The sequence below is a fragment of the Gavia stellata genome, chromosome 3, assembly GCF_030936135.1.
Source record: "Gavia stellata isolate bGavSte3 chromosome 3, bGavSte3.hap2, whole genome shotgun sequence".
NCBI lineage: Eukaryota > Metazoa > Chordata > Aves > Gaviiformes > Gaviidae > Gavia > Gavia stellata.
The window spans coordinates 430,397-455,833 of record NC_082596.1 but is presented as its reverse complement, the minus strand read 5'-3'; the positions used below and the strand labels follow the sequence as shown (position 1 = coordinate 455,833).

The window sequence follows — 25,437 nt, the reverse complement described above, 5'->3', positions numbered from 1 at the left end:
GCTCGAAGGGGCTTGGGGGGCAGCTGAATGGCTGAGCGGGTAGGATCCCTGACCAAGAGGAGGACAGCTCTGGGAGGCACGAAGCTGTGCAGCAAACGTGCAGCCCTGGGCTGGGGCCAGGAGCCTGATGGTGGTGGCCAATAGGCCAGCGTATGGGAAATGCTGCCAGTGTACGTGGAGATGCTTGCTGCAGGACTGGAGATCTGAGCATGAGTGAAACGGGGGCAGGAAGGCAGCTGAGCGCTCGGGGGAGAGGAGTGTGTGGACTAGGAAGGAAGGTGGGGAGGAAGGCAGGGCAGGAGGTGGTGCGGCACAGAGGGCGAGGTACACAGGCTCTGGAGGCAGGCAGGGGATGGGCACACCTGGCTGCTGGTGGGTGCTTTGATGTCCTGGAGGCCACAGCTCAGCACCCTTCGGGCCCAGGGGACAGCTCCAGGTGCTGCTGGAGCCCAGTGTGGTTGGCGCACCATTTCTGAGTGCCTGCGGCCACGCTCCAGGTCCGTGGTGCGCGGGACCATGGCACAACATGGCTCTCCCAGCCACAGGGCAGGGGCACCATGCTGCTGCCAACGTAGTCGGATGTTTCACCCGGAAATGCAGCCGGCTGCCTGGAGACCTGACACTGGCTATTCCTGTTTGCCCTTGTGAAAGAGGAAGTCAGGTTTCCAGGAAGGGTAAAATGGACAAAAAGGGAGGGAGAGGCTTTGAACAGGCAGACGAAAAAAGGCCAGTGGGAGCCGGCCTCCCAGGAAAGGCCATTCAACTTCCATCATGGCCCCAGATAAAACATTTTGGGGCTGTCCAACCTGAAGTGGGATGTGGCAGGAAGGTGGGTGTGATGCTCATCTTCACAGCTTTGGTGTCTCATTATCCACAATAAGTGTTAATTATTGCCTGGATGGAGTGTCTTTTGCAAGGCACTGGTTCAGCGTGGTGAGCAGGGCCATACTGGTCCCTAGGTGGAGGAGAAGATGGCCAGTCAAGGCTGTGGCATGTCCTGGAGCAACAAGAGTGCTGCCATGCTTGGGCTGGAAGGCATGGGCCTTGGTGATGGGCAGGTGAGGTGTAAAGGCTGGAGCTGCTGGGGCCACACAGTCCATTCTATTCTCTCAAAAAAACAGAATCACAGAATCATTAAGGTTGGAAAAGACCTGCAAGATCATCAAGTCCAACCACCAACCCAACACCACCATGCCCACTAAACCATGTCCCACAATGCCACGTCCACACGTTCCTTGAACACCTCCAACGATGATGACTCCACCACCTCCCTGGACAGCTTATTCCAGTGTCTCACCACTCTCTCAGTACAGAGATTTTTCCTAATATCCAGCCTAAACCTCTCCTGGCACAACTTGAGGCCATTTCCTCTTGTCCTGTCGCTAGTCACTTGGGAGAAGGGACCAACACCCACCTCACCACAACCCCCTTCCAGGTAATTGTAGAGAGCGATGAGGTCTCCCCTCAGCCTCCTCTTCTCCAGACTGAACAACCCCAGTTCCCTCAGCCACTCCTCATCAGACTTGTGCTCCAGACCCCTCACCAGCTTCGTCGCCCTTCTCTGGACACGCTCCAGCACCTCAATGTCCTTCTCGTAGTGAAGGGCCCAAAACTGAACACAGCATTCGAGGTGCGGCCTCACCAGTGCCGAGTAGAGGGGCACGATCACCTCCCTACTCCTGCTGCCACACCATTTCTGATACAGGCCAGGATGCCTTTGGCCTTCTTGGCCAACAGAAAATCAGAATCATAGAATAATTTAGGTTGGAAGGGACCTTCAGGTGCTGTCTGGTCCAACTCAGAGCAGGTCCAATCAGATCAGATTGCTCAGGGCTGTGTTCAGTCAGTGTTGATCACCTCCAAGGGTGTGGAAGGGACCTCTGGAGATCCACCCCCTCTGCTTAAAGCAGGGTCAGCCACAACCACCCTAAGGTCCTGAGCAACCTCAGGACCATGTCAAGTTGGGTTTTGAGTATTTCCAAGGATACAGATTCCGCAAGCTCTTTGGGCAACCTGTGCCAATGTTTGACCACCTTCACAGTAAAAAAGTGTTTCCTGATGTTCAGACGGAACCTCCTGTCCTGTCTTGCCTCTTGTCCTGTCACTGGGCACGACTGACAAGAGCCTGGCTCCATCTTCTTTACTCCCTCCCTTCAGGTATTTATATACATTGATGAGATCCACCTGAGCCTTCTCTTCTCCAGGATGAGCAGTCCCAGCTCTCTCAGCCTTTCCTCACAGGAGGGAAGCTCCAGTTCTTTCATCATCTTCATGACCGTTTGCTGGGCTGTCTCCAGTATGTCCATGTCTGTTGTGCTGGGAAACCCAGAACTGGACCCAGTACTCCAGGTGTGGCCACACCAGTGCTGAGTAGAGGGGAAGGATCACCTCCCTTGACCTGCTGGCAATACTTTGCCTGATGCAGCCCAGAAGGGCTGGTGGCAGCCTTGGCTGCAGGAGCACATTGCTGGCTCACGTTTAGCTTCTTGTCCACCAGGATGGCCAAGTCGTCTTCTGCAAAACTGCCTTCCAGCAGGCCACCCCGCCCTGCACTGGTGCCTGGGGCTGTTCCTCCCCAGGTGCAGGACTTGGGATTTCCCTTTGTTCAACTGCACGAGGTTCCGTTCTGAAGTTCAGCAGAGGGAAATGCAAAGTCCTCACTTCCAGAGCTCTGTAGCCACTGTTGATATCCTCCAGGTCACTCCTGGCAGTATCATTGGTGCCCACATGAAAGGGAAGCAAGAGCTAGTAGTCTGAGGGCTGGACAAATCTTGTCAGTCTCTGCAGCATCCCAGATTCTGGCCACAGGTCTCTGTGAAGACCCTGTAAATCTCCTCGTCATCTTCCCTGATGGTGCACAGCCTGCTCAGATGCCCCAGGCACTCTCAGCAGTCCCAGACCTTGACGGCAGCATCCACCCTCTGGAGCTCTGGGCTGAGGCCTCCATTGTGCCAAGGGGATTAGCACCAGCCCATGCAGGAGTGTGTCATGCAATCCACTGAGAACATTGCTGCTGGGTCTTCAAGAAGCCCTCAGCAGAGATGCTGGCACTGTCATGACAACAGCTATGACTCCTGCTACGTCCTTGCCGGCTACACTGCCCAGCAGACCCAAAGGCACCAGAAGCAGCTCCCAGCACAAGTGGGAACAGAGCCAGAACTGCTGTGCAAACAGACAGCACCGCCGCCAGCGCCAGCCCCGGCAGCGTCCCTGCACCATCCTGCCAGCTGCCCCACCAGCCACTGAGCATCTGCCTGCAACCCCTGTTTGCAGAGTACCTGCTAAGGGATGACTGGAGCGGCCACCACCTCCAGCCTGGCCACTGGAGCCCGGTAGCACCCAGTATAGACCAGTACTGCCCAGTATGGTCCTGCCCAGCTGACCCAGGATCTCTGCACAGGCTGAGGGACATGTCTGCTGCCCTCCCATTTGCAAGTTCAACCAGTAGCAAAGCTGCACATGTATGCCAGAGACACACACAGAGGACACATGGCCAGTCAGACAGACTGCCACAGACAAGGCGCTGCCATCAGCAGTGCCCACACACAGGACCTACATCACACAGGAGCACAGGCAGCCACGTCCCCTCCTCCTCTGGGGCTGGCAGAGGCAGGAGGTCACTAGTGCAGGCACACACACAACATTCTCCAGGTTCACAAGCACATGCACACTCACAGATCCCCCGAGTACCAGCATGGCCCCCCTATCCACCTGGCACCCCCGCCCAGATTCTCGCCTTCTGACCCCCTCCATGGATCCCCTACTCACCATGTGGTCCAGATTGAAGTTTGCTGGTGAACACGCATGCACACCCGTGTCATGGTTTAACCCCAGCCGGCAACTCAGCACCACAGAGCCGCTCGCTCACTCCCCCCCGGTGGGATGAAGGAGAGAATCAGAAGAGGAAAGGTGAGAAAACTCGTGGGTTGAGACAAACCCAGTTTAATAAGTAAAGCAAAGGCCATGCACGCAAGCAAAGCAAAACAAGGGATTCATTCACCACTTCCCGTCAGCAGGCAGGTTCAGCCATCTCCAGGAAAGCAGGGCTCCATCATGCATAACGGTTATTTGGGAAGACAAACACTATCACTCCAGATGCACACCCCCCCCACCCCCCTTCCTTCTTCTTCCCCCTAGTTTATATACTGAGCATGACATCATATGGTATGGAATATCCCTTTGGTCATTTGGGGTCAGCTGTCCCAGCTGTGCCCCTTCCCAACTTCTTGTGCACCCCCAGCCTGCTCACTGGTGGGGTGGGAGGAGAAGCAGAAAAGGTTTGACGCTGTGCAAGCACTGCTCAGCAGTAACTAAAGCATCCCTGTGCTATCAACACTGTTTTCAGCACAAATCCAAAACACAGCCCCATGCTAGCTGCCATGAAGAAAATTAACTCTACCCCAGCCAGAAGCAGCACAACCCACCACACACCAGTGCTGGGGAGGACACTCACCACTGCCCCACCAGCTGACACCAGGCACACGGGCTGTGACCCATGGTCCCGCTCCAGCCACCGGCATGGAGCCCCCCACTCACACCAGTCCCCCTCAGTAGCTGGTGTTCAGGACACAGTCTGTGGGACCCTCCCCAGATCCAGGGAGCTGAGACCCTCAGGGTTACATCAGTACCAGCTGTGAAGTCCTGGTGTGCTGGCAGTTTCTTGATAGCCCATCAATTAGTGCCACTTGTTTCTGGTTATTGTCTTCGTTAACGCTAATTGGTCAGGTTTTATGTCCCTGTGTTTGCCTCCCTCCGTTTCCTTATCATCTCAACAGAAACAATAAACGTCCTCTCCCTCCACACATCCTGACTGATGGGTGCAACTGGCCAGGTTTGTTCCCATCACCGCCTCCCCTGTCACTTGTCGATCAGGTTTGTCCCTCTATGTTCTTGTTGATGGCTCCTTTGACCAGATGCCCTCAAAGGAGCAGGTGATCTCCATCCACCCTGCCTTACTCCACCAAACCCTCACTGGCCACCACGGCCGGGCCACTGCTGAGATCCTGGTTGCAGCCCCCCCAAGGAGCCTGGTCTCCTCTCGGGATATTATGTGGTGCCTCTGGGTGGACGCAGCTTGTGTGCGGTATCTTGGCATGGACGTGTTCCCGCCCTAATCTTAACATTTGGTTTACTCTGACTGCTGCTGAGTGCACATCAAATAACCTGTTACCGTTTTTGCTGCTGAACAGTAACAGCTCGGAGCTGGGTACGTGGACACCAGGACTGCTTCTCCCTGTGTGTGCCTTTTTACCTACCTCGAACATAATCTGCCATTTTTATTCCAGTCGCTCTATGTTGCTTGGTCTTCCGGCAGTTTTTGCAGCTGACGCTTTTCTTTGCAAAGCTGAATGCCATCTGCTCCTTCACTGTTCATAGCATTTCCCAGACCGTGTCCGCACATGTTAAATGGCCCAGCTCTCAGCATGGGTCCCTCCGGGCCCCGCTGGTGACTCCCTTGCTGAGAAGAGGGCTCACTTTTTCTTTTCTTTTCTTTAAACATTTGCAGCTTTTGCCTCCATGACATCCCAGCAGCAAATGCCACAGTTTGACTGTGTGCAGAAACCTTTCCTGCTGTTTCCCCACAACCTAGTTCTTACGGAAAATCACAGAATCATTAAGGTTGGAAGAGACCTTTAAGATCATCAAGTCCAACCATCAACCCAACCCCACCATGCCCACTAAACCATGTCCCGCAGTGCCACATCTACATGGTTTTTGAACGCCTCCAGTGATGGTGACTCCACCACCTCCCTGGGCAGCCTGTTCCAATGCCCGACCACTCTCTCAGTAAAGAAATTTTTCCTATAATAGCAAATATTCATTTGCTGCTTGCCTTGTCCATGTCATTTATGGTTTTATGCCCCTTCTACGTCCCCACTCAGGATGCGCCCTTCCTCCTCCTGCACAGACAGCCGCTCCCCCGTACCTCCGCCTGCTCGCCTTCCCCCTGCCCTGCTCCCTGGAGCTGGGATTTCAGCCCAGGGTTCTCTGTTGGTGTATTTGTGACTTTGACCCAACTCTAAGCTCTCTGATAATGGCCCCACGCTGCCACCAGCACACCCTCCTCTACTGCTGCTGTGCATTTTATACTTTGGCGTCACAGTGTCCTCCCGGCGAGCCTCCTCCCAAGAAGCCCATGGCGTGCCAGTGTTTCGCTGAAGATGAGGCATTCCAGTTCCTCAGCCCTACATATTATATTTATCTTGGTTCTCTACTTTTTTCCGTATTGTTTTTAATCAGGACTCTGCTTCTTTAAACTGCTCTTCCCTTTTCCTTTTCTCTGTGCTGGTTTTCACCATATTTGAACGACACGAGTTTGGCCTCTCCTTTGCTTGGAGATGCAAAACTTTTATGACAAGATCTTTGCAGCTTCTCAGCCCTGTTTTATGAATTCACGTCTCTGCTTTACTATCTGACCTCCACGTGGTATTACCCGGACCGTTTCAGGGAATGCTGTCATGGAGGGCCTGGCTTTCATCTTCCTGCCTGAAGCCTACGTTTTAATGCCAGAACCTCTTTCCTCCATCTTCCTCTGTGTGGGGCCCACGGTCACTGTCTCCTCCCCAGCACTTATTACAAGCCTCTCCTGAAACCTCCCGGGATCTGGACGCTGCACACCCTGCAGTCGAGTCACGACATGACTCCGGATCACAAGCCCCAAAGTTTGTTTTGCCTCAGCTCACTCTCTGGGTCCCTCATCAGGGAGGACCGTCGCTACCACCACATTCCTGTTAGGCTTCACTGCCTGATCTGGGACAGGAATTTCTTACAGAGATACTGCTAGCTCCTGGCTGTCCAACACAGCTGCTGAAGCGAGCCGTGATGGTCCATATGGCCATGGAGGCCCCTGTTCCCCTGCGGAGGAAGAACTGACAGTCTTTAACCACGCTCCTTCTGCACCTGCCCTGTAGCCTCCACCCCAGGGCCAGGCTAACGTGCCCCCCAGGCACGGTGCCACGTCTACACGGTTTTTGAACGCCTCCAGCGATGGTGACTCCACCACCTCCCTGGGCAGCCTGTTCCACTCTCTCAGTGAAGAAATTTTTCCCAATATCCAGCCTAAACCTCCCCTGGTGCAACTTGAGGCCATTTCCTCTTGTCCTATCACTTGTCACTTGGGAGAAGAGACCAACACCTCAGTGGACTTCTCTCCCATCAATTTGTTGCACCACTTTTTGAGCCCATGCAAATCTCTGGGCTACACAGCAGGTTATGGTAAGGAGCTCCACAGCTAATCTACACTTGTTGCCAGCTATCAGCTATACAAGCTGTGGCAAAAAAATCCATTTTCCAGGACATTACTGGGTTAATTAAGGCAAACAGCCTAAGGTAATGCATTGAAGGAGAGTAAGTTTCCTTCTACTGAACAGTAGTAGAATTATTCAGCCCTGAACTCTACAGCAGAGTGGTTCTGGGGCTGCGTCCTCTCCAGCAGTGTGGCACGTGGGCTGAGTCAGCTCAGGATGCAGAAGAGCAAAAGGAGCTGAGAAATGGGCAAAGGCTCCAGCTAGAGGGAAGGGACGCTCCACTGCCGGCTGCCCTGACCGTGGATGGATAGAAAAGAATTATGGCACGACAATGTACACAACGGGATCTCAGCTCTTGCATGGGTCCCACAGCACAGCTCTCTATAGAGGCTCCATGGAGAGGTGGAGAACTGGAGGGATGGAAAGCACAGCATGTGAGTGAATTGAGTGTACATATCAGTGAGAGACCAAATCACTCTAAACTGAGGGTGTATGTACTCCAGACACCCTCAGAAAAACTAGACAGGCTGAGGCATTAAGAGCAAACACAGATAATGTATCCCACTACAGTAACACATCAAACCACCCTGACATAGTGCCTACATGGAAATATGCTCTCCATGCAAAATTCAGGTTTCAAAACCTGCAACTCTAATAACGCCCTGCAAATCCGCTAAGAAAAAAATGTTCTTCATGCATAAGAAAACAGACTAGAAAGAGAATAAAAATACCACTCTCACTACACCTCAAACACCACAAAAGACATACTTCCCTTTTAAACATGGATGAGGAAAATGAGGAAAACGTATTTCACCAAAATTATCTGAGATAACCGAGGTTGATTGCGGTATTCCTGAAAGACTATAGAAGACAAAGGCTTAATATGCTATACAACAATACTCAGGGAAGTCACTTAAAAGCTATACATGACAGGGGTATGTAATTGAAAAGGAAAGAGAACAATGAAATAATTGTGTGAACTGAATTAGAATTTTTAAAAATAGTATTTAAAACAAAAAAAAAGAAAAATACCATCAGCAAAAGACCTATTCACAATAGCTAAATGTTTCACCAATGCAATAACAAAGAAACAAATGCAGGATTTACAATTATTTTCTAAAAACATTAAGGAAATATAGACCAGTGTCCGGGTCAGACACGCAGCGGCGGAGGAGCTGCATGTAGGTGAGGTTCTCGTGGGTGTTGGGGTCGAAGAAGCCCTTGGTGTCGTCGGTGGGGTCGGAGAGGATCTGGTTCATCTCCTGGTCAAAGTAGCCGCGCCGGTAGGCCACCTCCACGGGGAGGCGGTGGCTGTGCACGGGGTCGATGATGCCGCCGGTGGCGATCTGGGCCTCGAGCAGGCGGATGCCGTGCTCCTTGACAATGAGCTCCTTCTTCATGGCCTGGAAGAGGGAGATCTGGTCGCCGGTGTAGGGGTCGGTGTAGCCCGTCACGGCCCTCTCGGCCGACAGGAGCTTCTCGTGCAGCTCGCTGCCCACCAGCCCGGACGAGACGGCCTCGTCCACGGAGAGCTTCTTGTTGGTGAGCGGGTCAACGACGAAGCCGGTGGCAGCCTGCGCCTCCAGCAGCACCAGGGCCGTGCCCTGCCTCAGGATGCCCTTCCACATGGCCTGGTAGATGCTCATCTTCTCCATCTTGGCGGGGTCGGCCTTGGAGGGCACCAGCACGCCGGCGATGCAGCCCGTGCCGTCCAGGTAGCGCTTGACGGAGGCCATTTCCTTCACCTCCTCCACCGTTTTGGAGCCCTGGACGAGGTCGGCCAGTGTGTCCTTGTCGATGATGCCCGAGTCCACCAGGTCCGAGGCGGTCACCTGCCTCCTGAGGCCCGTGAATTTCACGTTGCTGCTGCGTTCCACCGCCTCCTCGATGAGGACGGTGAGGAGCCTTGCCAGCTCGTCCAGCGCCAGGCTCCCGGCCCGGACCTTCCCCAGCAGCTCCTGCCTCTTTGCCTCGGAGACGTATTTGGAGAAGAGGAGCTCCCACAGGGAGACCTTCCTACCGTGGAAGCCATCCGCCGAGACCTCGACAGTGCGGGACTTCAGGGACCGCTCCAGCTCCAGCTCCCGCTCCCGCTCCTGCCGGGAGTCGGCGGCCTCGCCGTTCTCGGCCGGCGGTGGGGCCTCCCGCTCCGTCGGCTTGCGGGCCAGGGCAGCTCCGTGGCCCTGGCCTTCAGCCCCGGTGATGATGGCGGTGAGGAGGTTGATCATCTCCGAGATGGTGACTGTCCCCGCCTTGTACTTCCGGAGGAGGTCCTGGCGCCGGTGGTCGGGGATGTAGCGGGAGAAGAGGAGCTCCCAGACGGTGACGCACTGGCCCTGGAAGAGCCCCACGCTGATGGTGGTGCGGGCAGCCTGCAGGGCTTTCCGGGCGTCCTCGGTCAGCTGGTAGAGCACGGAGCCCTTGTCCATCAGCTGGAGCATGAGCAGCCCCGTGTCCGGGTCGGGCACGCAGCGGCGGAGGAGCTGCATGTAGGTGAGGTTCTCGTGGGTGTTGGGGTCGAAGAAGCCCTTGGTGTCGTCGGTGGGGTCGAAGAAGCCCTTGGTGTCGTCGGTGGGGTCGGAGAGGATCTGGTTCATCTCCTGGTCAAAGTAGCCGCGCCGGTAGGCCACCTCCACGGGGAGGCGGTGGCTGTGCACGGGGTCGATGATGCCGCCGGTGGCGATCTGGGCCTCGAGCAGGCGGATGCCGTGCTCCTTGACAATGAGCTCCTTCTTCATGGCCTGGAAGAGGGAGATCTGGTCGCCGGTGTAGGGGTCGGTGTAGCCCGTCACGGCCCTCTCGGCCGACAGGAGCTTCTCGTGCAGCTCGCTGCCCACCAGCCCGGACGAGACGGCCTCGTCCACGGAGAGCTTCTTGTTGGTGAGCGGGTCAACGACGAAGCCGGTGGCAGCCTGCGCCTCCAGCAGCACCAGGGCCGTGCCCTGCCTCAGGATGCCCTTCCACATGGCCTGGTAGATGCTCATCTTCTCCATCTTGGCGGGGTCGGCCTTGGAGGGCACCAGCACGCCGGCGATGCAGCCCGTGCCGTCCAGGTAGCGCTTGACGGAGGCCATTTCCTTCACCTCCTCCACCGTCTTGGAGCCCTGGACGAGGTCGGCCAGCGTGTCCTTGTCGATGATGCCCGAGTCCACCAGGTCCGAGGCGGTCACCTGCCTCCTGAGGCCCGTGAATTTCACGTTGCTGCTGCGTTCCACTGCCTCCTCGATGAGGACGGTGAGGAGCCTTGCCAGCTCGTCCAGCGCCAGGCTCCCGGCCCGGACCTTCCCCAGCAGCTCCTGCCTCTTTGCCTCGGAGACGTATTTGGAGAAGAGGAGCTCCCACAGGGAGACCTTCCTACCGTGGAAGCCATCCGCCGAGACCTCGACAGTGCGGGACTTCAGGGACCGCTCCAGCTCCAGCTCCCGCTCCCGCTCCTGCCGGGAGTCGGCGGCCTCGCCGTTCTCGGCCGGCGGTGGGGCCTCCCACTCCGTCGGCTTGCGGGCCAGGGCAGCTCCGTGGCCCTGGCCTTCAGCCCTGGTGATGATGGCGGTGAGGAGGTTGATCATCTCCGAGATGGTGACTGTCCCCGCCTTGTACTTCCGGAGGAGGTCCTGGCGCCGGTGGTCGGGGATGTAGCGGGAGAAGAGGAGCTCCCAGACGGTGACGCTCTGGCCCTGGAAGAGCCCCACGCTGATGGTGGTGCGGGCAGCCTGCAGGGCTTTCCGGGCGTCCTCGGTCAGCTGGTAGAGCACGGAGCCCTTGTCCATCAGCTGGAGCATGAGCAGCCCCGTGTCCGGGTCGGGCACGCAGCGGCGGAGGAGCTGCATGTAGGTGAGGTTCTCGTGGGTGTTGGGGTCGAAGAAGCCCTTGGTGTCGTCGGTGGGGTCGGAGAGGATCTGGTTCATCTCCTGGTCAAAGTAGCCACGCCGGTAGGCCACCTCCACGGGGAGGCGGTGGCTGTGCACGGGGTCGATGATGCCGCCGGTGGCGATCTGGGCCTCGAGCAGGCGGATGCCGTGCTCCTTGACAATGAGCTCCTTCTTCATGGCCTGGAAGAGGGAGATCTGGTCGCCGGTGTAGGGGTCGGTGTAGCCCGTCACGGCCCTCTCGGCCGACAGGAGCTTCTCGTGCAGCTCGCTGCCCACCAGCCCGGACGAGACGGCCTCGTCCACGGAGAGCTTCTTGTTGGTGAGCGGGTCAACGACGAAGCCGGTGGCAGCCTGCGCCTCCAGCAGCACCAGGGCCGTGCCCTGCCTCAGGATGCCCTTCCACATGGCCTGGTAGATGCTCATCTTCTCCATCTTGGCGGGGTCGGCCTTGGAGGGCACCAGCACGCCGGCGATGCAGCCCGTGCCGTCCAGGTAGCGCTTGACGGAGGCCATTTCCTTCACCTCCTCCACCGTCTTGGAGCCCTGGACGAGGTCAGCCAGCGTGTCCTTGTCGATGATGCCCGAGTCCACCAGGTCCGAGGCGGTCACCTGCCTCCTGAGGCCCGTGAATTTCACGTTGCTGCTGCGTTCCACCGCCTCCTCGATGAGGACGGTGAGGAGCCTTGCCAGCTCGTCCAGCGCCAGGCTCCCGGCCCGGACCTTCCCCAGCAGCTCCTGCCTCTTTGCCTCGGAGACGTATTTGGAGAAGAGGAGCTCCCACAGGGAGACCTTCCTACTGTGGAAGCCATCCGCCGAGACCTCGACAGTGCGGGACTTCAGGGACCGCTCCAGCTCCAGCTCCCGCTCCCGCTCCTGCCGGGAGTCGGCGGCCTCGCCGTTCTCGGCCGGCGGTGGGGCCTCCCACTCCGTCGGCTTGCGGGCCAGGGCAGCTCCGTGGCCCTGGCCTTCAGCCCTGGTGATGATGGCGGTGAGGAGGTTGATCATCTCCGAGATGGTGACTGTCCCCGCCTTGTACTTCCGGAGGAGGTCCTGGCGCCGGTGGTCGGGGATGTAGCGGGAGAAGAGGAGCTCCCAGACGGTGACGCTCTGGCCCTGGAAGAGCCCCACGCTGATGGTGGTGCGGGCAGCCTGCAGGGCTTTCCGGGCGTCCTCGGTCAGCTGGTAGAGCACGGAGCCCTTGTCCATCAGCTGGAGCATGAGCAGCCCCGTGTCCGGGTCGGGCACGCAGCGGCGGAGGAGCTGCATGTAGGTGAGGTTCTCGTGGGTGTTGGGGTCGAAGAAGCCCTTGGTGTCGTCGGTGGGGTCGGAGAGGATCTGGTTCATCTCCTGGTCAAAGTAGCCGCGCCGGTAGGCCACCTCCACGGGGAGGCGGTGGCTGTGCACGGGGTCGATGATGCCGCCGGTGGCGATCTGGGCCTCGAGCAGGCGGATGCCGTGCTCCTTGACAATGAGCTCCTTCTTCATGGCCTGGAAGAGGGAGATCTGGTCGCCGGTGTAGGGGTCGGTGTAGCCCGTCACGGCCCTCTCGGCCGACAGGAGCTTCTCGTGCAGCTCGCTGCCCACCAGCCCGGACGAGACGGCCTCGTCCACGGAGAGCTTCTTGTTGGTGAGCGGGTCAACGACGAAGCCGGTGGCAGCCTGCGCCTCCAGCAGCACCAGGGCCGTGCCCTGCCTCAGGATGCCCTTCCACATGGCCTGGTAGATGCTCATCTTCTCCATCTTGGCGGGGTCGGCCTTGGAGGGCACCAGCACGCCGGCGATGCAGCCCGTGCCGTCCAGGTACCGCTTGACGGAGGCCATTTCCTTCACCTCCTCCACCGTCTTGGAGCCCTGGACGAGGTCGGCCAGCGTGTCCTTGTCGATGATGCCCGAGTCCACCAGGTCCGAGGCGGTCACCTGCCTCCTGAGGCCCGTGAATTTCACGTTGCTGCTGCGTTCCACCGCCTCCTCGATGAGGACGGTGAGGAGCCTTGCCAGCTCGTCCAGCGCCAGGCTCCCGGCCCGGACCTTCCCCAGCAGCTCCTGCCTCTTTGCCTCGGAGACGTATTTGGAGAAGAGGAGCTCCCACAGGGAGACCTTCCTACCGTGGAAGCCATCCGCCGAGACCTCGACAGTGCGGGACTTCAGGGACCGCTCCAGCTCCAGCTCCCGCTCCCGCTCCTGCCGGGAGTCGGCGGCCTCGCCGTTCTCGGCCGGCGGTGGGGCCTCCCACTCCGTCGGCTTGCGGGCCAGGGCAGCTCCGTGGCCCTGGCCTTCAGCCCTGGTGATGATGGCGGTGAGGAGGTTGATCATCTCCGAGATGGTGACTGTCCCCGCCTTGTACTTCCGGAGGAGGTCCTGGCGCCGGTGGTCGGGGATGTAGCGGGAGAAGAGGAGCTCCCAGACGGTGACGCTCTGGCCCTGGAAGAGCCCCACGCTGATGGTGGTGCGGGCAGCCTGCAGGGCTTTCCGGGCGTCCTCGGTCAGCTGGTAGAGCACGGAGCCCTTGTCCATCAGCTGGAGCATGAGCAGCCCCGTGTCCGGGTCGGGCACGCAGCGGCGGAGGAGCTGCATGTAGGTGAGGTTCTCGTGGGTGTTGGGGTCGAAGAAGCCCTTGGTGTCGTCGGTGGGGTCGGAGAGGATCTGGTTCATCTCCTGGTCAAAGTAGCCACGCCGGTAGGCCACCTCCACGGGGAGGCGGTGGCTGTGCACGGGGTCGATGATGCCGCCGGTGGCGATCTGGGCCTCGAGCAGGCGGATGCCGTGCTCCTTGACAATGAGCTCCTTCTTCATGGCCTGGAAGAGGGAGATCTGGTCGCCGGTGTAGGGGTCGGTGTAGCCCGTCACGGCCCTCTCGGCCGACAGGAGCTTCTCGTGCAGCTCGCTGCCCACCAGCCCGGACGAGACGGCCTCGTCCACGGAGAGCTTCTTGTTGGTGAGCGGGTCAACGACGAAGCCGGTGGCAGCCTGCGCCTCCAGCAGCACCAGGGCCGTGCCCTGCCTCAGGATGCCCTTCCACATGGCCTGGTAGATGCTCATCTTCTCCATCTTGGCGGGGTCGGCCTTGGAGGGCACCAGCACGCCGGCGATGCAGCCCGTGCCGTCCAGGTACCGCTTGACGGAGGCCATTTCCTTCACCTCCTCCACCGTCTTGGAGCCCTGGACGAGGTCGGCCAGCGTGTCCTTGTCGATGATGCCCGAGTCCACCAGGTCCGAGGCGGTCACCTGCCTCCTGAGGCCCGTGAATTTCACGTTGCTGCTGCGTTCCACCGCCTCCTCGATGAGGACGGTGAGGAGCCTTGCCAGCTCGTCCAGCGCCAGGCTCCCGGCCCGGACCTTCCCCAGCAGCTCCTGCCTCTTTGCCTCGGAGACGTATTTGGAGAAGAGGAGCTCCCACAGGGAGACCTTCCTACCGTGGAAGCCATCCGCCGAGACCTCGACAGTGCGGGACTTCAGGGACCGCTCCCGCTCCCGCTCCCGCTCCTGCCGGGAGTCGGTGGCCTCGCCGTTCTCGGCCGGCGGTGGGGCCTCCCGCTCCGTCGGCTTGCAGGCCAGGGCAGCTCCGTGGCCCTGGCCTTCAGCCCCGGTGATGATGGCGGTGAGGAGGTTGATCATCTCCGAGATGGTGACTGTCCCCGCCTTGTACTTCCGGAGGAGGTCCTGGCGCCGGTGGTCGGGGATGTAGCGGGAGAAGAGGAGCTCCCAGACGGTGACGCTCTGGCCCTGGAAGAGCCCCACGCTGATGGTGGTGCGGGCAGCCTGCAGGGCTTTCCGGGCGTCCTCGGTCAGCTGGTAGAGCACGGAGCCCTTGTCCATCAGCTGGAGCATGAGCAGCCCCGTGTCCGGGTCGGGCACGCAGCGGCGGAGGAGCTGCATGTAGGTGAGGTTCTCGTGGGTGTTGGGGTCGAAGAAGCCCTTGGTGTCGTCGGTGGGGTCGGAGAGGATCTGGTTCATCTCCTGGTCAAAGTAGCCGCGCCGGTAGGCCACCTCCACGGGGAGGCGGTGGCTGTGCACGGGGTCGATGATGCCGCCGGTGGCGATCTGGGCCTCGAGCAGGCGGATGCCGTGCTCCTTGACAATGAGCTCCTTCTTCATGGCCTGGAAGAGGGAGATCTGGTCGCCGGTGTAGGGGTCGGTGTAGCCCGTCACGGCCCTCTCGGCCGACAGGAGCTTCTCGTGCAGCTCGCTGCCCACCAGCCCGGACGAGACGGCCTCGTCCACGGAGAGCTTCTTGTTGGTGAGCGGGTCAACGACGAAGCCGGTGGCAGCCTGCGCCTCCAGCAGCACCAGGGCCGTGCCCTGCCTCAGGATGCCCTTCCACATGGCCTGGTAGATGCTCATCTTCTCCATCTTGGCGGGGTCGGCCTTGGAGGGCACCAGCACGCCGGCGATGCAGCCCGTGCCGTCCAGGTACCGCTTGACGGAGGCCATTTCCTTCACCTCCTCCACCGTCTTGGAGCCCTGGACGAGGTCGGCCAGCGTGTCCTTGTCGATGATGCCCGAGTCCACCAGGTCCGAGGCGGTCACCTGCCTCCTGAGGCCCGTGAATTTCACGTTGCTGCTGCGTTCCACCGCCTCCTCGATGAGGACGGTGAGGAGCCTTGCCAGCTCGTCCAGCGCCAGGCTCCCGGCCCGGACCTTCCCCAGCAGCTCCTGCCTCTTTGCCTCGGAGACGTATTTGGAGAAGAGGAGCTCCCACAGGGAGACCTTCCTACCGTGGAAGCCATCCGCCGAGACCTCGACAGTGCGGGACTTCAGGGACCGCTCCAGCTCCAGCTCCCGCTCCCGCTCCTGCCGGGAGTCGGTGGCCTCGCCGTTCTCGGCCGGCGGTGGGGCCTCCCGCTCCGTCGGCTTGCGGGCCAGGGCAGCTCCGTGGCCCTGGCCTTCAGCCCCGGTGATGATGGCGGTGAGGAGGTTGATCATCTCCGAGATGGTGACTGTCCCCGCCTTGTACTTCCGGAGGAGGTCCTGGCGCCGGTGGTCGGGGATGTAGCGGGAGAAGAGGAGCTCCCAGACGGTGACGCTCTGGCCCTGGAAGAGCCCCACGCTGATGGTGGTGCGGGCAGCCTGCAGGGCTTTCCGGGCGTCCTCGGTCAGCTGGTAGAGCACGGAGCCCTTGTCCATCAGCTGGAGCATGAGCAGCCCCGTGTCCGGGTCGGGCACGCAGCGGCGGAGGAGCTGCATGTAGGTGAGGTTCTCGTGGGTGTTGGGGTCGAAGAAGCCCTTGGTGTCATCGGTGGGGTCGGAGAGGATCTGGTTCATCTCCTGGTCAAAGTAGCCGCGCCGGTAGGCCACCTCCACGGGGAGGCGGTGGCTGTGCACGGGGTCGATGATGCCGCCGGTGGCGATCTGGGCCTCGAGCAGGCGGATGCCGTGCTCCTTGACAATGAGCTCCTTCTTCATGGCCTGGAAGAGTGACATCTTTTGTCCTGTGCAGGGGTCAGTGTAACCTGTCACAGCTCTCTCTGCGCAAAGAAGCTTTTTTTGTAGCTCGCTGCCCACCAGCCCGGACGAGACGGCCTCGTCCACGGAAAGCTTCTTGTTGGTGAGCGGGTCGACAACGAAGCCGGTGGCAGCCTGTGCCTCCAGCAGCACCAGCGCTGTCCCTGGTCTCAGGATGCCCTTCCACATGGCCTGGTAGATGCTCATCTTCTCCATCTTGGCGGGGTCGGCCTTGGAGGGCACCAGCACGCCGGCGATGCTTCCAGTTCCCTCAAGGTATCTTCTCACACTGTCCATTTGTGCTATTTCTTGTGCCGTCTCTTTTCCTTCATGGAGTTTTTCCATTGTTTCTTCTGTAATTATCTGTGCTCTGAGGAGTTCTGATGCTGTTATCTGTTGTCTGAGTCCTTGGAACCAGACATCACTCCTGTGCTCTTCTTTTTCTTTAATGATATTTAGTATTGTATCAATGATTCCTTGTATAATGTGATGGGATTCCTCTTTATATTTTTTCACCAGTTCTTTTCTTTTGTCTTCTGTGATGTACTCAGAACAGAGAAGTTCCCACAGTGATAATACATGTCCTTTGTATTTTCCAATAGGCACTTGTACCTTTGTAGATAATAGGGCATTTTTTGTTTGCTCGTCAATGTAGAAATAGTCATCATCTTTTTCCATGACTTGCAGCAGGTACAATCCAGTATCTCTGTCTTTGGAACATCTCTGTAGGAGCTGACTGTAACTGATTTTCTCATGAGTGTTTGGATCTATAAAACCTTTGCTACCATGATCTGGATCAGAAAGTAGGAGAAACATATCTTCATCCAAGTAGCCACGACGGTAGGCCACCTCCACAGGGAGGCGGTGGCTGTGCGTGGGGTCAATGATGCCACCAGTGGCGAGCTGGGCCTCAAGCAGGTGGATGCTGTGCTCCTTGACTGTTATCTTTTGCCTTATGGCCTGGAAGAGGGATATTTTATTTCCTGCATGAGGATCTGTGTATCCTGTCACAGCTTTCTCTGCCAACAGGAGCTTCTTGTGCAAGTTGCTGCCCACCAGCCCCGACGAGACAGCCTCATCCACGGAAAGCTTCTTATTTTTCAGTGGGTCAATGAGAAAACCAGTGGCAGCCTGTGCCTCCAGCAGCCCCAGGGCACATTGCTCTGTGAGTAAGCCCTTTTTCAGGGCCTGGTAGATGCTCATCTTCTCTTTCCTTGATGGGAGTAGAACCCCAGCAATGCATCCAGTGCCATCCAAGTACCTGTTGATGGTCTCCCTCTTTGTGAGACTGGCAAGCGTGAGACTCCCATCCTGGAGCTGATCTAGAGTTTTCTTGTCAATGATCTCAGAGTTAAACAATTCTGATATTGACACATCCCCCCGGAGTCCTTTAACCTTGAGGGCTTCTGCTTTTTGCTCTGCATCCTCAATTATTTTGAGGATGAGGGTTATAAGATCTTCCAGTGTGACGGTTTTGCATTTGTACTGCATCACTAGTTCTTTCCTTTTCTGCTCGGAGACGTAATGAGAGCAGAGAATTTCCCAGACGGAAACTGTTTGGTCCTTAAACTTTCCAACTTTCACTTCAAGGGGCTTTGAGCGCAAAACCTGTTTTGTAAGTTCATCAATGTAGAAGTACTTTCCTCCTTCCTGTACAACTTGCAGCATGTACAACCCAGTCTCTGAATCTTGGACACATCTCTCCAGGAGCTGCATGTAGGTGAGGTTCTCGTGGGTGTTGGGGTCGAAGAAGCCCTTGGTGTCGTCGGTGGGGTCGGAGAGGATCTGGTTCATCTCCTGGTCAAAGTAGCCACGCTGGTAGGCCACCTCTACGGGGATACGGTGGCTGTGCACGGGGTCGATGATGCCGCCGGTGGCGATCTGGGCCTCGAGCAGGCGGATACCGTGGCTCTTCACAATCAGTCCTTGGTTCATAGCTTCAAATAGGGACATTGGGGCTTTTGTGTAGGGGTCGGTGTAGCCTGTCACGGCTCTTTCTGCACAGAGTAGCTTTTCAAAAATCTCCCCTCCAATTAAACCTGCAGTTAATGCTTCCTCCACTGAAAACTTCTTGTTTTTCTCTGGGTCAATGATGTAGCCAGTGGCAGCCTGTGCCTCCAGCAGCACCAATGCTGTCCCAGGCCTCAGGATGCCCTTCCTCATGGCCTGGTAGATGCTCATCTTGTCGTTGCTTGGCTGTATAAGGACCCCTGCTATGAAATTGCTGCCCTCCAGGTACCTGCGGACAGAGTCCATTTCAGTGACTTCTTTGACTGTTTTCTTCCCCTGGTTGAGCTCATCGAGGGTTTTTTTGTCTATCAGTTGAGACTGGAAGAGGTCACTGGCGGATACTCTTTTCCGCAGGCCCTTGAATGCAAACTTCTTGCCTTGTGTCTCAGTCTCATTGATGATTGTGGTGACAATTGTTACGATTTCACGTAGCACTTCAGTATTGTCATCTTTGTACTTTTGCACTAGCTCTCTTCTCTTGCGGTCTGAGAGGTATTCAGAGTTGAGAAGGTCCCAGACTGACACTGTCTGTCCTTTGAACCGCCCTATGTTGACACAAACAGTCACAGATTTCAGCACCTCCATGGTTTGTTCATCCACACAGAACATCGCGTTTTCTGACAGAGGAAGGAGCCAGAGACCTGACTCAGCCTCATGAATGCACCTGTCCTTCAGCTGCTGGTAGGTCACATTATCCTTTGTGTTTGGATCAAAAAAGATTTTGGTGCTGTCATTCAGCTGAGAGAGGGTCTGGTTCAGGTCCTCATCGTAGAAGCCATATCTGCATGCAGCCTGGAGCGGAAGGTGATGGTGGTGAATGGGATCAATGACCCCTCCTGTAGCCAGCTGGGCCTCTAGCAAGGGAATAGCATCTCCCAGGGGAATCAGCTCTTTCCTGAGTGCTTGGCATAGTGAGATGGAGCTCCCCGTGTAGGGGTCTGTGTAGCCAGTCGCTGCCCTCTCAGCTAGAAGAAGTTTTTCGGTGAGCTCTTCACCAACAACAGCTGCTTTCACAGCATCCCTCACGTTGAGTCTCCGGTTTGTTGCTGGGTCAGTTAGGTATCCTGTGGCTGCCTGGGCTTCTAGCAGCCTCAGAGCAGCCCCAGGGAGGAGGAGATCATTTTTCATGGCATCGTAAAAGCTCATCTTCTTTTTGGATGCCTCTATGAATACCCCAGCAATGCTGCCTGTGCCCTGCAAGTACCTCTTCACACTCTCCATGGCAGCCACTTCCTCGGGAGTTCTTATGCCCTGAGCCAGTTCTTCAAATGTCTTCTCAGTAATGATGCCAGCATCCAGCAGCCAGACTGCAGGGACACTGCCCCGCAAGCCTTCCAGGGTGATGTGCGTGCAGGCTTTCATTTCCATCTCCCCAACCAGTCTGAACACAAGAGCAACCAGCTGCTGCAGTGGCATTTCCTCAGACCTGAACCTCTCCATGAAGTCGCTCCTCTGCTCCTCAGTGAAATACCCAGAGTGGATTAGGTCCCAGAGGGAGACCCCTTTTTCCTTCACCACAGTTTCCTTAAAAATCCGTTGGATTTGTTCGTCGGTGTAGGCAGGAGCAGCTGTCTGTGGCAGAGGCAGCAAGTGGAAGCCAGAGATCTCGTCCTTCTGGCAGCGCTTGATTAGCTCGGCATAGGTGACGGTCTCTTTGCTGTCTGGGGTGCAGAAGGCTCTGTTGTCACTGGGCTTAGAAAGGGCCTTGCTTGTGTCCTCATCCAGGCACCCTCGCTTCTGGGCAGATTCTATGGGGATATGGTGGCCACATGTTGGGTCAATGATGCCTCCTGTAGCCATCTGCACCTCCATCAACTGCATGGCCTGTTTGTCAGGAATCAGGCCCTTCTTCATCGCCTGGAAGAGGGGTATCTTCTTGCCTGTGAAAGGATCTTTATAGCCTGTTACAGCCCCTTCTGCATGCTGCAGCTTCTCATGGACTTCTGGCCCAATGACTCCCTCCTTGATGGCGTCATCCACACAGAGTTTCTGGTTGTTGACTGGGTCAATGATGAAGCCTGTGGCAGCCTGGGCCTCTAGCAGTGGGAGGGCTACTCCTGGTACCACAATGTTTTTCTTCATGGCCTCATAAATGCTTATCCTCTGGTTTGACGGCTGGAGTACAATCCCCCCAATGCTGCCAGAGCCATAGAGGTACTTTCTGACAGAGTCCATGCGCAGGACTTCCTCCGGTGTGACGGATCCCTCCAACACCTTCTCAAACAGGGCCTTGTCAATGACACCTGTTTCCATCAGGTGGTAAGCGCTGACGCTGCCTCTCATGGCTGGGAATTTGATGGGGGCCCATTTTTTCATTTCCTCCTCCAACATGATCCGGATTTGCTCCAGGGTGAGCTTCCTCAGCTGGTAGTGGTTGAATATCTCCCGGCGCCTCCCCTCGCTGAAGTACTCGGAGTTCAGCAAGTCCCACACAGAGACCTTCTCCCCCCGTAACCGCCCAAACCTGACCGGCAGCCAGGAGCTCCTGAACACCCGTCTGGTGGTGTCATCAATGAACTGGCGCTTCCTGCTGTTCAGAGGAAGGAGGCAGAGCCCAGTGGAGGACTCTGTGATGCACTTCTCCTTCAGCTGCAGGTAGGTGAGGTTCTCGTGGGTGTTGGGGTCGAAGAAGCCCTTGGTGTCGTCGGTGGGATCAGAAAGGATTAAGTTCACCTTCTTGTCGAAGTAGCCGCGCCGGTAGGCCACCTCCACAGGGATGCGGTGGCTGTTGACGGGGTCGATGATGCCGCCGGTGGCGATCTGGGCCTCGAGCAGGCGGATAGCGTGCTCCTTGACGATGAGCTCCTTCTTCATGGCCTGGAAGAGGGAGATCTTGTTTCCTGAGTAAGGATCTCTGTAGCCGGTGACTGATTTCTCTGCAGTCAGTAGCTTATCATAAACATCTGGGCCAATGACGTTCGCTCTTAATGCCTCATCCACAGAATACCTTTTGTTGGCAGCTGGGTCAATGATAAATCCAGTAGCAGCCTGTGCCTCCAGAAGGATCAGTGATGTTCCTGGCCTTAAGAGTCCTTTCCGCTTTGCCTGGTAGATGCTGATCTTCTCCTGGGAGTCAGGAAGCAGGAGCCCACCAATGCTACCTGTTCCTTGCAGGTACTTTTTGACAGTGTCCATGCTGACAACTTCTTTGGCTGATGTTTCTCCCTCCTTCAGTTTCTTAAACAAATCTTTGTTGATGATTTCAGAGCTCAGGAGCTGGTCAGCTGTCACCTGGTCCCTCAGTCCTTCAAAGGTGACATTAGCAGTGGAAGCCATTTCCTCAATGGTGGCACTGACTGCCTTACCCAGTTCTTGTGTAGAGAGCGTTCCTGCAAGGTACTGCTGGGTGAGAGCAGCTCTTCGCTCACCCTGGATGTAGTCTGAGAAGAGGAGTTTCCAGAGAGACACCGACTTTCCCTTGAATTTACCTAAACCAATGGGTACCTGTGTGTTTTCCAGAGCTGTCTGGGTCCTATGGTCAAAGAAGAGGTGGGTTCCCTCGGATCCTTCTCTGCTTTCTCCAGCAAGTGGCAGCAGAAGGAGCCCCGTTTTGGGATCAGTGACACAATGCTTGAGCAGGTCTGCATAGATCATCTTCTCCTTGGAGCTGGGGTCGAAGAACCCTTTCATGTCATCGGTAGGACTGGAGAGGAGCTGTCTTGTGGCCTCATCCAGGTACCCCCACTTGCAAGCTGTCTCTGTGGGGACACGGAGGTGCCTGCCTGGAGCAATTATACCCCCCGTGGCCATCTGGGCCTCCAGAAGGCAAATGCCATGATCCTTGGGGATAAAGCCCTTCCTGATGGCTTGGAACAGAGAGAGCATTTCTCCAGTGTAGGGATCCCTGTATCCAGTGATGGACCTCTCAGCTGAAGACAGTTTCTCATGAAGCTCTGGGCCGATGAGACCAACCCTGACAGCCTCATCAACTGAGTAGCTTTTGTTCTTTATGGGGTCCGTCAGGCTGCCGGTGGAGGCCTGGACTTGCAGGAGCATCAGAGCAGCACCAGGCACGAGGAGATGCTCTCTCAGTGCCTGGTAAAGGCTCTTCCGCTCACTGGAAGGCAGGACAACACCAGCCACGCTCCTTGTCCCGTGCAGGAACTGCTGTACAGAGTTGTCCTCTGCTACCTCCTGGGCAGAAACTCTTCCCTCCTCAAGACCTCTGAACGTGTCAGGGCTGATGATGCCAGCGTCCAGCAGATCCCTGCTGCTCACCCTCCCTCCCAGCCCTGGGAACGTGATTTGCAGGGGCAAGAGGAGGAAGCCTGAGGCCGGATCAACGACACACCTCTTTACAAGCTCCATATAAGTGACCCTCTCCATAGTACTGGGGTTGAGGAACCCTTTGCTGTCCTCATTGCTGGGGTCAGAGAGGAGCTGTCTCATCTCTTCATTTAAATATCCCCTCTCACAGGCAACATCTGGGGGGAGCCGGCAGCCGGTGGCTGGGTCAATGATGCCTCCGGTTGCAATCTGGGCCTCTAGCAGCCGAATACCTTGCTCCCTCCCGATCAGGTCCTTCTGGATGGCCTGGTAGAGGGAGATTTTCTCTTCTGTGTAGGGGTCCGCAAAGCCAGTAGCAGCTTTCTCTGCAGAGAGCAGCCTCTCCTTCAGCTCCAGCCCCACCAGTCCCAGCTGCGTGGCTTCTGCTACAGACACACGCCTGTTCTTCACCGGGTCAGTGATGAAGCCCGTGGCTGCCTGGGCCTCGAGAAGACAGAGTGCCGAATCCAAACTCAGAAGGTGCTCTCTGGTGGCATCATAAAAGCTCATTATCTTCTTAGAAGCCTCCACATACACTCCAGCAATGCTGCCAGCTGCCTCCGAGGGCTCACTAGAAGCATCCAGCACCATCACATCCCCATCAGCTGCTTTTTTCTGTTTGCAAGGCAGTACGTCCCGGCACAAGCAGTTTGCTCCTGGCATGTCCTCCTGGTGAGAGATGGGGGCAGCATGGCCATTCACTGCTGGCTTGCTCTCCATCCTCCTGCACTCCTCGCACAGCTGTCAAGACTCTGGAGAGAGGGGAGAGAATGGGAAAGCTTGGTGAGAAATCAACTTTTCTATGGTTTGCATGCTAAATACGGTGAAATAAAACCAAAGAAATACCTTGCAGGCAGGAACAAGTAAAAGCCAAAGGCTGAGCATGTTCAGGGCAGTGTCCGGGTCCCTGACATGCTGAACCAGACCTGCCAGATGCAAGCACCCTCTGCTTTCTGAGCTAGACTTGCTGGGTGCACTAGGACATGTCAGCGTGAGAGAGACCGGAGCAGAAGCACCAGTGGGACCTGTGGAGCACTGGGCTGAGACAGTCCTGGCTCCTGTGAGGAGTAAAGCCCCCACGAGCTGTCACGTGCATTTGACCACCAGTCTGTGCAGGGCTTGTCCCTGCACAGAAGCCTTGTGCAGCGCTTCAAAGTCCTGGAGGGTGGCTGGGCTTGGGGCAAAGCACCAGCCAAAAGCCGCAACCGGCAGGGAGTGCCGGCACTCACTCAGGCTGCTGCTGACGCTGACACAGGGATGAACAAACCCTGAGCCAGCATGGAAAGGCTGCTCCCCTCTGCCAGGGACAGGGGGTCAGCCTGGTCCCCCGGCACACTCCCCACAGCAGCACCGGTCAGCAGGAGCTGGGAGCAGGGGCTGGAGCTGCCGTGCACCCAGAAGAAGCCTGGAGGCCCTTTCCCCGGTGCCGACTGCTGCACTGAGATGCAGCATCTGCCCTCCTTGCATTGCTCAGAAAGCATGGGAAGGTCGAGGGGGCAGCAGAAGGAGAAGCGGGTGGGGGCAGCAGGCCACACTAGGAGCACACAGATCTGCATGCCTGCACTCATGTTTGGAAAGCTCCTGGGCACGCTGGGATCAACCACAATACAGCCATTATACAGTCAAGTGATGGTGCTGGAGGGAGTATGAGGCCGTCGAGCGCTGGGCTGTGCACACTGGAAGGCTGGAGGGCGCTTGCGGCTGGGTACAGGCTGTGCAGAGATCTGGGAGCCGTGGTCAGCCACAGCCTCCAGGCTATGGCTGCGGCACACGCTGCTGCAGCGGAGCCTCACTGCCTGCAGCCTTGCACAGCAGGACATCTGTGCCTGGCACCCTTCAGTCCTCAGGCTGGAAGCCGGTCCTGCAGCAGGAGGTTGCATAGATAGCACCGACTCCCTCGTGAGTCGCATCCCTTAATGCAGACCCCCTGGCCCCAGTGCAGAGTGGGGTGTGACAGAGCTGGACTGGCCCTACGGAAGCAGGTGAGACCAAGCACAAAGCGCTGCGGCAGGCCGAGGAGACCCGCTTGCCCGAGCTCCCCCAGATGAGCTGGCTGGGTCACGCTGCTGCCCGCCAGCATCTCTGGACCTGGCTGCAAGGACGCAGCCAGAGCAGGGCTAGCCCGTGGTACGCACCGCTGTACGTGGAGGTGGAGGGGAAGGGCGCTGGCACAGCAGCCCCAGGGAGAGTTGGTGCCACGCTGACCGTCCTGCGGCGGTCGCGCTGAGCGGGGATGGTGCGGACCAGCCGTATCTTGCTGCCCGCACCAGCGCTGGGGCGCGGATCCTGCCTGGGGCTCACAGACCCACATCCTTCCCTGAGCCACCAGTGCAAACACACCAAGGAGTGCAGAGCAGCGTACCAGTGCCAGCGGGTGCTGTGCCTGGGGCCCTGCTCACCGCAGGGCCAGTCACTCCAACGGGGCTCTGTGCACTGGGCTCTGTCCCTGTGTTCCCACTCCAGCTCATCCCGCGCCTCCCGGGCCAGGCCAGCACCTTCTCCTGCAAGGGCTCCTCTGTCCCAGCCGTGCTCCAGGCTCGCTGCCCGTCCTGGGGGAAAGGTCCCAACAGGTGCCGGCTGCATCCGCGCTGTGATGTCAGTGC

At 57.6% G+C, this 25,437-nt stretch overlaps 1 protein-coding gene across 1 annotated transcript in view; it reads right to left on the bottom strand.

Annotated features, from left to right (window-relative positions):
* The window catches only part of EPPK1 (epiplakin 1), a 37,760-nt gene extending 14,206 nt beyond the window's left edge, over nt 1-23,554 (bottom strand). Inside the window, exon 1 of the mRNA XM_059836255.1 lies at nt 8,389-23,554. Coding sequence (XP_059692238.1) covers nt 8,389-23,554 — 15,166 coding nt within the window. The remainder of the gene's footprint in view (nt 1-8,388) is intronic.
* Between the last annotated feature and the right edge of the window lie 1,883 nt (nt 23,555-25,437).